This window comes from Scylla paramamosain, chromosome 31 (genome assembly GCF_035594125.1).
Source record: "Scylla paramamosain isolate STU-SP2022 chromosome 31, ASM3559412v1, whole genome shotgun sequence".
Classification (NCBI taxonomy): Eukaryota; Metazoa; Arthropoda; class Malacostraca; order Decapoda; family Portunidae; genus Scylla; species Scylla paramamosain.
The window spans coordinates 11,588,817-11,604,557 of NC_087181.1; the positions used below are offsets into that span (position 1 = coordinate 11,588,817).

The following is a 15,741-nucleotide window of genomic DNA, read 5'->3' on the forward strand; positions in this document are numbered from 1 at the left end:
ATTTACATGTACGAGGCCTTTTTCTTTTGTCTGTTGGTTTGTCTGCTTTTTTGCGTGTCTCCTGGACTCCATTTGTCTATCATCCATTCATATCTCTCTCTCTCTCTCTCTCTCTCTCTCTCTCTCTCTCTCTCTCTCTCTCTCTCTCTCTCTCTCTCTCTCTCTCTCTCTCTCTCTCTCTCTCTCTCTCTCTCTCTAAGTGGATGAAGGATGAATGTGCGAGAGGATGGGTGTATGGGAGGGTGCATGGGGGTGGGTAGCTACATCGCTGGATTGATTTAACTGTGGATGTGTGAAATTTTGTGTGGATGTATAGGTGATGGGTGAGTGAATGGGTTGGTGGATGAATGAGTGGGTGGATGGATGCGTGAATGGGTTGGTGAATTAATTAGTGCGTAGATGGATGTTTGGCTGGATGGATAGATGAGTAAGTAAAATGGATGAAGGGAAATGTGGATGGGTAGATGTATTGATGTGTGGATAAATAGACGGATGGATGGACTGATATGAGGACGGAAGGGTGAGTGAATGATTGGACAGGAGCAAGGAAGGACTTGGGAGGACGAAATTAAGGACAAATTAGATCAGTCTAGAAGGGTAACTAGCTTAGCGAAGGTGAGGAATAGCTTAAGTGTTTACTACACGAATTGTAGAAGTATTTTGAATAAAATAGACTTGCTTAGAGGAATGGCGTACGTAGAGAATCTTGATATCATTGCTTTAACAGAAACGTTAGATATGTCAAGGAAAGTATTTAATCCAGAGGTTAAGATAGATGGTTATACACTATTCTATAAAGACAGGGAAAACAGGAGAGGAGGAGACGTCGCGCTGTACGTTAGGGACACATTACAATGTTATATTAACAGCAGAATTAAAACAGATAGCAAAACAGAGTCGATATGTGTAGATATTAAGGAAGGATCACAGTCAGTAGTACTGGGAGTAGTGTACATGCAACCGAACAATAGAAACGAAATTCACACCTCACTGTGGCAGGAAATAAATAGAGCAGGCAGATACAGTCAGGTATGTGTGATAGGATATTTTAATTTTAGGAATATCGACTGGAGCCTGATGGTGGGTAACAGGGAAGCAGAAGAATTTTTTAAGGTAATTCAGGATATTATTTTTCAAAACAGGTAATCATAGAATTCACAAGGGGGAACAATGTTCTAGATTTCATTCTAACTAACAGGGAGGAAGCAGTCACGCAGGTAGAGGTTGGAGGACAGCTAGGTAACAGTGACCATTGGGAAATTAAGTACAAATTAAAATGGGAGGAAACTTTTAGAAGCAAAAACAATAGTAAAATACCTGACTTTAGGAAAGTACACTTTGAGGGATTAAAAAGGTACCTCCAAGGAGTTGATTGGCAACGGATGCAGGGTGAGGTAAGGTCTGGGACGGAAATGAGAGAGATAAGGCAGGATGAGGGAGGTGAGGTGAGGTGCGAGGGTGTAGGGCAAGAGGAGGGAAGAAGTGTTAGCAAAGGTCGGAGGAGGGAGAGAGGCGAAAATTAGAACATAAGAAATAAGGGAAGCTGCAAGAAGCCACCAGGCTTACACGTGGTAGTCCCTGTATGAAATATACCTACCTATTTCCACCTGTCATCCCCATCCATAAACCCATCTAATCTCTTAAAGCTCCCTTATGTCTTAGCACTAACAACATGATTACTGAGTCTGTTCCATTCATCTACCACTCTCTTTAAGAACCAATTTCTTCCTATCTCTTTCTTATACCTAAATTTTTCAAGTTTGAACCCGTTATTTCTTGTTGTCCTGGCTGCTGATCCTAAGAATTTTGCTTACGTCCCCCTTGTTATAACCCTTATACCACTTAAAGACTTCTATCAGGTCCTCTCTTAACCTACACCTCTCTAAAGAATATAAATTTAACAGCTTCAATCTCGCCTCGTAAGGAATACTCCTCATCCCCTGTATCCTTTTAGTCATTCTCCTTTGTACTGATTCTAATAGACTGATATCCTTCCTTTAATGTGGGGACCAGAACTGCACAGCTTAGTCTAGATGAGGCCTGACCAGCGCGAAATATAACTTTAATATTACTTCGGGACTTCTACTTTTAACACTCCTGAAAATGAATCCTAATACCCTATTTGCCCTGTTTCTGGCCTCTGTGCATTGCTTTCCTAGACGGAGTTGAGAGCTAACTATAAGTCCTAAATCTTTTTCGTACCCTGAATCTACCAGTTTCGTTGTTTATTGTGTACCTACTGTGTGGGTTTCCTCTACCTACGCTAACTACTTTGCACTTGTTGATATTAAACTTACATACTCCGTGGCGTAACGGGTAGCGCTCCTGACTGGGAGGCGGAAGGTCCCATGTTCGATCCCCCAGTAGGTGTTTGTTATTCTGTGGCGAAGCTCCTGCCAAAGATGTATATCGTATGCAATTCAATCATGTCCACACTATGAAAGTGGTGAAGCTATGTAAATGGTGCAGCTTCTGCCAAAAAAAAAAAAAGTATATCGTATGCAGTTCAATCATGTCCACACTGTAAAAGTGGTGAAGCTGCTGCCATGTAAATATATATACCATATATCTATGTAAATATGTATACCATGTAAATCAAGACCCCTTCAGCGACTATCACTGTATTGTCTGCTGCCTCTTGATAATTAAACTTGATATTATTATTATATTATTATTAACTGCATTTGTCATCTGTCCGTCCATTCATTCATCCTATCTAAATCTACCTGCAAGGCGATAGCATCCGATTCTGACCTAATTAATCTACCCATCTTTGTGTCATCCGCAAATTTACTAACATCACTACTAATTCCACTACTAATTTTAATTCCACTATCCAAGTCATTGATACATATTAAAAAAAAACAACAACATGAGGGAGTGGAGAGGACGGAAGGGGCCGAGATGAGAGGATTAGGGGAAGTAAATGTAGATGAGTTGTATAAATATTTCGTAGATAAATTGCATACAGGACAGTTAGCAAACATCCTGTATAGAGCAATAAGATCACAGAAAAATGAACCTAAATGATGACTGTTAGGTTAAAACACTAAAGCAAAGACAGAAGAGAAGTATATATAAGAGATTAAAGGCAGGGGAAAAGGTTTTAACGCCACAATATAATGAATGAGAACAGTCAGGAGGTTAACGTGGAAAGCTTAAAGCAATTATGAATTAAAGGTAGCAAGCCAGGCGAAGACGGACCCCAAGGGATTTTATCAGGCATACAGGACGAAGAATAAGGAAACAATAGGTCCATTAAAGGCAGCAGATGGGGAGCTGGTTAGTTCTGTGAAGGAGATTAGTAAAATTCTGAATGAGTATTTTTTGCAGATGGGGAGCTGGTTAGTTCTGTGAAGGAGATTAGTAAAATTCTGAATGAGTATTTTTTAACTGTCTTCATCCACGAAAACATGCAGAATATGCCAAATAGTGAACAGATGTTTAGAGCAGATGAGAATGAGAAGCTGACAGACATTACCATAATTAAGGAGATAGTGGAACAGGAGATAGATAGGCTAAAAAAAGTTCAAGACACCAGGACCAGATGAAATATATCCCAGAATACTTAAGGAATGCAAAGAGGTTATTAGTGAGCCGTTAGTTTCTGTCTTTAGGAAATCACTTGAGTCAGGTGAGGTACCAGTAATGTGGAGGCAGGCTAATGTAGTACCCATCTTTAAGAAAGGAGATAAAACTTTAGCGTCTAATTATAGAACTGTCAGCTTAACTTCTGTTGTAAGTAAAGTAATGGAGTCAATAATAGCGAAGAACATTAGGGAGCATTTAGACAAACATAACTTGATAAATCATTCACAGCATGGCTTCACGAAGGGGAAGTCTTACCTGACGAACTTTTTAAGTTTTTACCGTAAAGCGTACGAGGCAGCAGATAATGGTGATAGTTATGACATCCTATATCTGGACTGTAATAAAGCGTTTGACAAGGTACCCCATCAGAGGCTCCTGAGAAAGGTTAGGCCACAAGGGATAGATGGGAAGGTGTTAGGCTGGATAGGGTCATGGCTAAGCGACAGGCGACAGAGAAATTAAATAAACGGCTCTAATTCCGAGTGGGGTCATGTAATTAGTGGGATGCCACAGGGATCAGTATTAGAGCCATTGCTGTTTTTAATACATATCAATGACTTGGATAGTGCAATTAGTAGTGATGTTAGTAAATTTGCGGATTACACGAAGATAGGTAGATTAATTAGGTGGGAATCGGATGCCATCTCCTTGCAGGCAGATTTAGATAGGATGAACGAATGGACAGACAGATGGCAAATACAGTTTAATATCAACAAATGCAAAGTACTTGGTGGAGGAAACCCACACAGTAGGTACACAATAAACAACGAAACTGGTAGGCTTAGGGTACGAAAAAGATTTAAGAGTTACAGTTATATATGAACTCCGTCTAAGAAAGCAATGCATAGAGGCCAGAAACAGGACAAATAGGGTATTAAGATTATTTTTTAGGAGTGTTAAAAGTAGAAAGTCCGAAGTAATATTAAAGTTATATTTGTCGCTGGTCAGACCTCATCTACACTACGCTGTGCAGTTCTGGTCCCCACATTACACAGGAAGGATATAGGTCTATTAGAATCAGTACAAAGGAGAATGACTAAAAGGATACAGGGGATGAGGAGTATTCCTTACGAGGCGAGATTGAAGCTGTTAAATTTACATTCTTTGGAGAGACAGGATGAGAGGGGACCTGATAGAAGTCTTTAAGTGGTATAAGGGTTATAACAAGGGGGACATAAGCAAAATTCATAGGATCAGTAACCAGGACAGAACAAGAAATAACGGGTTCAAGTTTAAAAAAAATTAGATTTAGAAAAAGAGATAGGAAGAAATTGGTTCTTAAAGAGAGTGGTAGATGAATGGAACGGACTCAGTAATCGAGTTGTTAGTGCTAAGACATTAAGGAGTTTTAAGAGAAGATTAGACGGATTTATGGATGGGGATGAGAGGTGAAAAACAGGTGTGTATATTTCATACAGGGACTGCCACGTGTAGGCCTGGTGGCTTCTTGCAGCTTCCCTCATTTCTTATGTATGTTCTTATGTGTGGATGGATAAATGGGTTGTAGGTAGGTCTGTGGGTAGAAGGGTGAATGGGCGGGTCAGTGGGGGGGTAGGTGGATGAAAGGGTGAATATTTGTGTTAACAAGTTGGTGGATGGATGAGTGTGGGAAGGGGTTGGTGGGTGTGCAGATGGTAAGTGAGTGGATCGATGGGAGTCAGTGGTTGGATGGAGGAGTAGGTAAGTGGACTGGGAGTTGGTTGAGTGGATGGGTGGATGTGGTTGAATAAGTAGATGGATGGTTTGTTGAATATAATGTTAGTGTGTGCGGATCCACATGCTGCCTTCACGAAGCCTGTAGTCCAGACGTTTGAGTCTAGAGACATTTTGAAGACCAAATGGCTTGAGTGCCAAGAGTCTCGAGCACTAAACGTCCTTATTTGCACTCAGGCCGATCTGTCTTCAGGATCATCTGACTTGCGACATGTATGACCCAAGTACCATCCGCCCCAGTACCCAGTGACTGCCTCCCCTTTAATACACTGGAAGGGGGTGGTAGACAGGGAAAAAAGAGAGGGACGTGGGTAAACGGTACTTAGTTTTTTTGTGATGTTTAGTAGTTTTTGTAAGGTGGAGAAGTCTGTGTGAGGTGAAACAACAATTGTGAGGTGGAAGAGGTTAGTTATTGTAGGTGGAACAGTCTGTATGAGGTGGATAAGCTGATCGCGGCAGTCTCCCCTCTCGTGCTGCCAGTGACGGCCAGTCAAAGGTGCAGTCGAAAAATTACCTTGGACCTGAATGTAGCTGACCAGTAGGGCGCTGTGTTATCAGTGTGTGTGTGTGTGTGTGTGTGTGTGTGTGTGTGTGTGTGTCCCTAGTCAATGACAACACACACACACACATACCAAATATAAATAATTTGATAAAGAACCTTGCTGGTAAGAAATCATGCAAATAAAACTGAAATAATTAGATAGATTAACATATATCTTTATTAAAAAACTAAATTATTTAACGGTATATTAACAAAGAAACATGCGTTAGAAAATAACAAACACACACTAAAAACAAACAAACAAGGGAACAAAAAATAAAGCTTAACATTTAAAGAGTCAAGACTTTAATAATCTTTCAACTAACATTACACTTTTCCTTTCTTTCTCTTTATTTTTTTTTCTACTTACATATCTTTTCATTTAATTTCCTTCCGTTTCTTTACATTTTTTTTATAATTTTTCTTTTACCTTTCTTTCTTATCTTCTTTTCATTCTTCTCATTCTTTCACATCACTGCATTTCAATCCAACCAAGTCTATTTTCTTCCTTTTCCTGTTTTTTTTTCATTCCTCATCCCATTCTCTCTCTCTCTCTCTCTCTCTCTCTCTCTCTCTCTCTCTCTCTCTCTCTCTCTCTCTCTCTCTCTCTCTCAATTTCTTATTTTCTTCATTCTTCAAACCATTCTCTTTATTACTCATCCTTCTCATTTTCTTTCTCTCTATTTTCCATCTTGTCATTCCTTTCCTAGTTTTAACCAAAGGTCTTTCCGTTTCTCCTCTTTTCATTGGTCTTTCCACATCACTGTACCTCAACGCAATCTTCCGCACAACAACCTTTCGTCCTGTTTTCACATCACACCTTACCTGTACCTTAGCGGCCATAAGTATGATATGGGTTGTAGTTACCGTATCCACCTTGCCAATTATATCTATTACCGTAGCGCCCATAAGTTTGATATGGGTTGTAGTTATTGTATCCATTGTGCCAATTATACCTATTAACGTAATGGTTTCCACTGTATATGAGTGGCTGCGATCCTCCGTGACTTGTCAGTGCACCCTGGAGGAGGCAAAGGGGGGGACGACATGAGTAACGGAAGTAAAGGGAGAGGAAATAGGTGAAGGGAAACTACTGTAAAGCTGTTTATGAAGTCAAATAGTTTTGTAAGCTCTTTGTAATCCTTCTGTAAACAATAATCCCTTTGCTGATCATTTGTAATTCTTTTGTAAATTAAAATGTTAATTATTTTTCTCCCCGTTAAACTGTTAACATAATCATGAAAATACCCTTGAAAGTCTCATGAACTTATACTGTACCCTTTGTGAACCCTTTGCAATAATTTCTAAAGAATTCTTCACCGTTTAACTATTGTTAGAATTAAGAAAAAACACCCTTGAAAGTCCCATGCACTTACACTGAACCCTTTGTAAAACCTTTTTCAGTCACTTTGTAAACTTTGTAAGCCTTTTGAAAACTTTAACCCCTTTGTAATCCCTTGTGACGAGTTTCTCCTTACCGTAGTGGGATATCTGGACGGCAAGCCATCGATGACAAACTGGGGCACATACATTGCATCATGCTGGTGTGAAGCATCTGGAATTAAGACAGGAAGGTTTGGTTTACCGCTTTCAAGGTCACTTCGCATTCTCTCTCTCTCTCTCTCTCTCTCTCTCTCTCTCTCTCTCTCTCTCTCTCTCTCTCTCTCTCTCTCTCTCCTCACCAGAGGGCGCGCCTGTCACCAGCTCGCTCAGCACCACCACCACCATCACCACAGACAACACAACAATCAGGCGACTCATTGTGCTTCTTGTCCTGTCCTCGCGTGCTTGCTGAGAGAGTGACCCAAACCTTTCCCTTCCTTATATACCTCTGTTATACCACTGTCCTCCTACGGCCTCCAGTACGCCACACAGTTGATATTCTCTAAGTTACCTCTGCGTTGTGAGTCTTAAGGAAAGGGACAGATTTCGCCTTCCTCTGTACGTGTTTTGGTTGGTGAGCTCATCGTCTGCAGCTTCACCTTAGGGTAAAATTTGCTTTCAACATTTCTTTCCTATTTCTACGTTACCTGCGTAGCGTGGACACGTGATAATGGTCGGCTGGTCAAGTAAAAATTTTCCTACTTTACGTGTTGAGTGCAACGGATAGTATTACTTTTGTTGCTTGGTGTTAGGTGCTGTTGTGCCTCCTTTGGTTCTGGAAGCAATGCGGTGTTGTGTGCAGTGCTTTGACCGGCCCTGCGTGGTGTGTGAATTTGCTTTGTTCTTTTTTAAGGGTGACTTTTTGTAAAGCTGAAAGAGATTTTAGTTGTTTCTGTGTTTTTTTTCTTATTTATTTTTTCTTATTGGTAATGTACGAGTATAGTTGTTAGTGTTTTGAATTTGCTTTGTTGTGTCGTAATATTTATTTTTTTGCGAAACTGAAAAGATAAGTTGTGTTTTCATGTTTTTTTTTTACTTAATCATTTATTTTTTTCCTAACTGATAATGAAGGGTCCTTGGTAAATTAATATCATAATCATGAAATCATCCTCGAAAGTACCATTAATTTTTACTAGACTTAGATGTCCTATCCACTCCTACGCTCATGATACCACCCTGCACTTTTCCGAGTGTTGGACGTTTTGGCTAAGGACGTTTTGGCCACGGACGTTTTGGCCAAGAACGTTTTGGCCAAGGACGTTTTGGCCACGGACGTTTTGGCCAAGAACGTTTTGGCCAAGGACGTTTTGGCCACGGACGTTCTGGCCAAGGACGTTTTGGCCACGGACGTTTTGGCCAAGAACGTTTTGGCCAAGGACGTTTTGGCCAAGGACCTTTTGGCCAAGGACGTTTTGGCCAAGAACGTTTTGGCCAAGGGCGTTTTGGCCACCGACGTTTTGGCCATTGGCCACCAAACTAGGACGTTTTGAACGAAAAATTCATTTATCTTTTGAATATACCGTACTTTTCCTTATATTTCGCGCCATATTTTTTTTTTTTTTTTTGTTTATAATTCGTGGTTTAAATTTTAATTGGTTGCTGCGGGCAAAAATTCAGTAGTCATATGGCACTGCTTTACAGTGGTTTTGAGACTGAGTAAAGCTTCACACACACACACACACACACACACACACACACACACACACACAGCCTTTACTGCTTTACAGTGATTTTGAGACTGAATGAAGCTTCAGCTTGTTTTGAACTAAACTTTTTACTGCTTTATGGTGCTGCTTCACAGTTCTTTAGAGACTGAGTGAAACAAAAAGGAGTGTTTGAACTTTGTTTCAGGTTGTTTTGAGCTGTGAAGCAGTTTGTGAAGGTTATGACTGAGGTGAGGAACAGTCTGGTGGGAACTACTGTGCACAGTACTGTGCAATTATAAATTATTATAAATTATAATAATATACTGTGAAGAAATGCTCAACGTTTTAAATATATTGTTTTAATATATATATATATATATATATATATATATATATATATATATATATATATATATATATATATATATATATATATATATATATATATATATATATATATATATATATATATATATATATATATATATATATATATATATATATATATATTTAACTATCACTAGGATCATGAAAACACCCTTGAAACAACTAAGCTATTCTCTTAAAAGAGCTAATCTAACTAAACCAAATTTGACTCAGCCTAATCTCGTCTAACTTAACCTGACCAAACCAAACCAAATTTGACTCAGCCTAACCTCGTCTAACTTAACCTAACCAAACCAAACCAAACCTAGCGAAACTCAACCAAACCCAACACAAACCCAACCCAACCCAACCGAACACACTAACCTAATCCAACACAAACACACAAGAGGAGAGAAGAAGGAATAAGATAAAGAAGACTGTCACCTAAGCCAACAAGTTTTCCTCGTATCATTACAATCAATATTCGAAGCGAGTAAGTGGGCGGCTGGTTGTAATGCACCGAAACAAGGTCTTGCTTGCTTCTGTGCTACTTATTCATATACTTTTTATTTTTTTACTTTACTTTTTTTTTTTTAATCTCGTTCATCCATATTTCCTTACTTCCTTCCTTTTCTTCTCTCTTCATTAATATTTTAACTTATGTTTACTCTTTTACTTCCATTCTGTTTTTCCTGTATTCATTCCTCTCTTCCTCCCTTTCTTACCAACATTTTTCTGTGTACTTTCACAAACTTCACTACTTACTGTATCTACCCGTGTGTGTGTGTGTGTCCGTGCTTTCTTCCTCTCCACCACCTGCATCCTTAGGGCAGGTTCACTCCCTTCCAGCGCCCTTCCCCTCCCCCTTGATGCGAAAATACGTGCTTGACAACAGTACCCTTCCCTCCCCACCCCTGAGTCCCTTACTTCCCCTGACTGAGTTGCCAGGTCGGGGACTGCCAATCCCCCCACATCCCTCCACGAAATCCGGAAATTCCCGCCAGACCAGTTTGCTTTTTCCGCCACAAACCATTAGATAACATTAAGGCATCATACGCAGTGTTTTTAATAGTCCAGAGCATTATATATTTTTTTTCTAGAATTAACATAAGATAAAACAATACTGAATGAGCATACTGCACAGAAATCACTTGTAACTTTCAGGCAATATCCTACACCCTTTTGACCTCACGTGAGCAAGGGCAAGTAGAGGGAAAGGGAAGGGAGACGTAGAAAGATGGGGGACACATGGATGAAATGGGGAAGAGGTGGGGGGCGGTCTCCGGCCAGGGAGCGACCCTGACTCAGGCTGAGGGACGTCAAGGATCATCATTAGCAACGAGTGCGAAAATTGCGATCATTGTCAGCTGAGTGCGAACAACAATATTCTTCTGAACACTTCCCAGGGAACTACTTGTTTTAGCAACCTTGACCTCGAAGACCATTTTGACAGTAAGGACAATTTGTAATACACTGGAGGCACAAATCACGCTATAAAATTATCAAGCATGACAAAATTCGCCAAAGAAAAAAGAACAAAAAAACGCCAGCCAACCAGCGTTAATTTTTTTCGCTAGTGAAAATAAAAATTCGCCACATTTAGCGAGAAACCCGCCAGCCTGGCAACACTCCTTCCCCGCTGTCTATTGTCCCTTCCCCTCCCTTACTGACTCCGTCTCTGTCCCTTTCATCTCCTGTCCTGCGTCTCTTATTTGTGCCTTTCCTGTCTTCTTTTTCGCTTCTTACTAATCTCTCTGTCTCTTGTCTTCGCTTTTGTTCTTTTGATTTCGTGTTTCTGTCTCCTGTCCTCTTATCTTCGTTTCTTGTCTCTCTGTTCTGTTCTCTGTCACTTTCTGTCCTCTCCCATTCACTCCTGTCTTCCTGTCTTCATATGTTGTTTTTCCGTGTCCCCATTTTGTCCCTTTCTGTTATCTTTATCTTCCTGTTTTCATTTTTTGTCCTCCAGTCCCCTCTGTGCCTCCCTGTCCCCTCCTGTATTCGTACTTTGTCTTCTTGTCTTCCCAGCTGTCTTCCTATCTTCCGACCTCCTTTTGTCCACGTGTTTTGTCCTCATGTCAAAGGTTAAAGAGTTTTTAAATGTTAAATTTGTTGTTATTTTTATTTATGTATTTATTTATTTTCTATTCCTTCAAGAAACTCCTCCTCCTCCTTCTTCTTCTTCTTCTTCTTCTTTTTCCGTAGAAGTTAAAAGCAATACACAAAAGTTAGCCATTTAATAACAAATTTTCTCCTCTATTCCTTACGAGAAAACGAAAGAGATATTTTCAAGAGGTAACTATTGTAAATATTAATGCTTGTATGTATAACCTACAGTACGCAGTGTTTAAATTAAGTATTATCTGGAAAGTAAAAATTTTTGGTATTCAAGGTATGTAATAGAATCGAGTCTGGCTGTTTTCTTTCTTGATAGTATGACCTTTTTGTGATGCCGTTTGTAAAAGGTATAATTTTTTGGAATGTTCTATAATATTTCTGCGTCTAGAAATATTTTTATACTTATGGTAAAAGTTAAAGTATATATGGCAAGTCAGAACATGTGGTGTTCTTTCTTCTCGCGATTTTCAAAATGAATTACGGTATGTAAATATAATGGCCGAGACGAACATTTTCCCTGCCTCCTTCACTGTCCGTACATCAATATTTTGCAAAACTTCCGGGTGTTTTCGGATTCGTACGTAAAGGAAAGCAAGAATTAACCACGAAAATAGATAAATAACTCTTAAAAATTGCATCAAATAAGATTTAAATGAAATGAAGGTTTGGTCCCAGTTCAGAGCACCCACCACGAACACATCAAGACCCAGAGTGAGACCGAGACATTCTTTCCTGCCTACCCTTCTCTCTCTCTCTCTCTCTCTCTCTCTCTCTCTCTCTCTCTCTAAGTGGATGAAGGATAGATGTGCGAGTGGGTGGATGTATGGATGGGTGGATCGGGGTGGGTAGTTACATGGCTGGATTGATTTATTTGTGGATGTTTGAATTGATGTGTGGATGTATAGGTGATGGATAAGTGAATGGGTAGGTGGATGAGTGAATGGGTGGATGGATGCGTGAACTGGTGGGTTGGTGAATTAGTGCGTGGATGGATATTTGGCTCATTGAGTGAATAAATGGATGGGTAAGTCAGTGGATGTATGTATGAAGGAATATGTGGATGGGTAGATGCATTGGTGTGTGGATAAATAGATGGATGGATGGACTGATATGAACATGGGAGGGTGAGTGAGTGGATGATGGCATAGATGTATGGGTGGATAAATGGTTTGTATGTAGGTCTGTGGATGGAAGGGTGAATGGGCGGGTCAGTGGGTGGGTAGGTGGATGAAAGGGTGAATGGTTGTTTGGATAAGTGGGTGGATGGATGAGTTGGAGGGGATTGGTGGGTGTGCAGATTGTAAGTGGATGAATGGATGGATGGATCGATGGGAGTCAGTGGTTGGATGGCGGAGTAGGTAAGTGGACTGGGGGTTGGTTGAGTGGATGGGTGGATGTGGTTGAATGAGTAGATGTATGGTTTGTTGAATGTTATGTTAGTGTGTGCGGATCCACATGCTGCCTTCACGAAGCCTGTAGTCCAGACGTTTGAGTCTAGAGACATTTTGAAGACCAAATGGCTTGAGTGCCAAGAGTCTCGAGCACTAAACGTCCTTATTTGCACTCAGGCCGATCTGTCTTCAGGATCATCTGACTTGCGACATGGATGACCCAAGTACCATCCGCCCCAGTACCCAGTGACTGCCTCCCCTTTAATACACTGGAAGGGGGTGGTAGACAGGGAAAAAAGAGAGGGACGTGGGTAAAGGGTACTTAGTTTTTTTGTGATGTTTAGTAGTTTTTGTAAGGTGGAGAAGTCTGTGTGAGGTGAAGCAGTAATTGTGAGGTGGAAGAGGTTAGTTGTTGTAGGTGGAACAGTCTGTATGAGGTGGATAAGCTGATCGCGGCAGTCTCCCCTCTCGTGCTGCCAGTGACGGCCGGTCAAAGGTGCAGTCGAAAAATTACCTTGAACCTGACTGTAGCTGACCAGTAGGGCGCTGTGTTATCAGTGTGTGTGTGTGTGTGTGTGTGTGTGTGTGTGTGTGTCCCTAGGCATGAAGAACACACACACACACACACACACACACACACACACATACCAAATATATATAATTCGATAAAGAAACTTGCTGGTAATAAATGATGCAAGTAAAACAAATAATTAGATAGATTAACATATAACTTTATTAAAAAACTAAATTATTTAACGGTACATTAACAAAGAAACATTCGTTAGAAAAAATAACAAACACACACTAAAAACAAACAAACAAGGAAACAAAAAATAAAGCTTAACATTTAAAGAGTCAAGACTTTAATAATCTTTCAACTAACATTACACTTTTCTTTTCTTTCTCTTTCTTTCTTTTTTTCTACTTACATATCTTTTCATTTAATTTCCTTCCGTTTCTTTACATTTTTTTTTTTATAATTTTTCCTTTACCTTTCTTTCTTATCTTCTTTTCATTCTTCTAATTCTTTCACATCACTGCATTTCAATCCAACCAAGTCTATTTTTCTTCCTTTTCCTATTTTTTTTTCATTCCTTAATCCATTCTCTCTCTCAATTTCTTTTTTTTTTCATTCTGCAACCCATTCTCTTTATTTCTCTTCTTTCTTATTTTCTCTGTCTCTATTTTCCATCTTGTCATTCCTTTCCTAGTTTTAACCAAAGGTCTTTCCGTTTCTCCTCTTTTCATTGGTCTTTCCACATCACTGTACCTCAACGCAATCTTCCGCACAACAACCTTTCGTCCTGTTTTCACATCACACCTTACCTGTACCTTAGCGGCCATAAGTATGATATGGGTTGTAGTTACCGTATCCACCTTGCCAATTATATCTATTACCGTAGCTGCCATAAGTTTGATATGGGTTGTAGTTATTGTATCCATTGTACCAATTATACCTATTAACGTAATGGTTTCCACTGTATATGAGTGGCCGTGATCCTCCGTGACTTGTCAGTGCACCCTGGAGGAGGCAAAGGGAGGGACGGCATGAGTAACGGAAGTAAAGGGAGAGGAAATAGGTGAAGGGAAACTACTGTAAAGCTGTTTATGAAGTCAAATAGTTTTGTAAGCTCTTTGTAATCCTTCTGTAAACAATAATCCCTTTGCTGATCATTTGTAATTCTTTTGTAAATTAAAATGTTAATTATTTTTCTCCCCGTTAAACTGTTAACATAATCATGAAAATACCCTTGAAAGTCTCATGAACTTATACTGTACCCTTTGTGAACCCTTTGCAATAATTTCTAAAGAATTCTTCACCGTTTAACTATTGTTAGAATTAAGAAAAAACACCCTTGAAAGTCCCATGCACTTACACTGAACCCTTTGTAAAACCTTTTTCAGTCACTTTGTAAACTTTGTAAGCCTTTTGAAAACTTTAACCCCTTTGTAATCCCTTGTGACGAGTTTCTCCTTACCGTAGTGGGATATCTGGACGGCAAGCCATCGATGACAAAATCGGGCACATACATTGCATCATGCTGGTGTGAAGCATCTGGAATTAAGACAGGAAGGTTTGGTTTACCGCTTTCAAGGTCACTTCGCATTCTCTCTCTCTCTCTCTCTCTCTCTCTCTCTCTCTCTCTCTCTCTCTCTCTCTCTCTCTCTCTCTCTCTCTCTCTCTCTCTCTCTCTCTCCTCACCAGAGGGCGCGCCTGTCACCAGCTCGCTCAGCACCACCACCACCATCACCACAGACAACACAACAATCAGGCGACTCATTGTGCTTCTTGTCCTGTCCTCACGTGCTTGCTGAGAGAGTGACCCAAACCTTTCCCTTCCTTATATACCTCTGTTATACCACTGTCCTCCTACGGCCTCCAGTACGCCACACAGTTGATATTCTCTAAGTTACCTCTGCGTTGTGAGTCTTAAGGAAAGGGACAGATTTCGCCTTCCTCTGTACATGTTTTGGTTGGTGAGCTCATCGTCTGCAGCTTCACCTTAGGGTAAAATTTGCTTTCAACATTTCTTTCCTATTTCTACGTTACCTGCGTAGCGTGGACACGTGATAATGGTCGGCTGGTCAAGTAAAAATTTTCCTACTTTACGTGTTGAGTGCAACGGATAGTATTACTTTTGTTGCTTGGTGTTAGGTGCTGTTGTGCCTCCTTTGGTTCAGGGAGGAATGCGGTGTTGTGTGCAGTGCTTTGACCGGCCCTGCGTGGTGTGTGAATTTGCTTTGTTCTTTTTTAAGGGTGACTTTTTGTAAAGCTGAAAGAGATTTTAGTTGTTTCTGTGTTTTTTTTCTTATTTATTTTTTCTTATTGGTAATGTATAGTTGTTAGTGTTTTGAATTTGCTTTGTTGTGTCGTAATATTTATTTTTTTGCGAAACTGAAAAGATAAGTTGTGTTTTCATGTTTTTTTTTTTACTTAATCATTTATTTTTTTCCTAACTGATAATGAAAGGTCCTTGGTAAATTAATATCATAA

General features: G+C 39.9%; 2 protein-coding genes across 2 annotated transcripts; both read right to left on the minus strand.

The window, feature by feature from the left end:
- Positions 1–6,198: 6,198 nt before the first annotated feature.
- Positions 6,199–7,658, minus strand: LOC135116509 (uncharacterized). Its single transcript, XM_064034022.1, has 3 exons — positions 7,528–7,658; positions 7,324–7,400; positions 6,199–6,866 (listed from the first exon to the last, which is right to left on the minus strand). Exons 1-3 carry the CDS (start codon positions 7,604–7,606, stop codon positions 6,678–6,680), a joined length of 345 nt encoding a protein of 114 aa, XP_063890092.1. The 5' UTR covers positions 7,607–7,658; the 3' UTR covers positions 6,199–6,677.
- A 5,798-nt stretch (positions 7,659–13,456) lies between these two features.
- On the minus strand, positions 13,457–15,085 carry LOC135116508 (uncharacterized). The gene is made up of 3 exons (XM_064034021.1): positions 14,950–15,085; positions 14,726–14,802; positions 13,457–14,268 (listed from the first exon to the last, which is right to left on the minus strand). Exons 1-3 carry the CDS (start codon positions 15,026–15,028, stop codon positions 14,080–14,082), a joined length of 345 nt encoding a protein of 114 aa, XP_063890091.1. The 5' UTR covers positions 15,029–15,085; the 3' UTR covers positions 13,457–14,079.
- Positions 15,086–15,741: the final 656 nt, after the last annotated feature.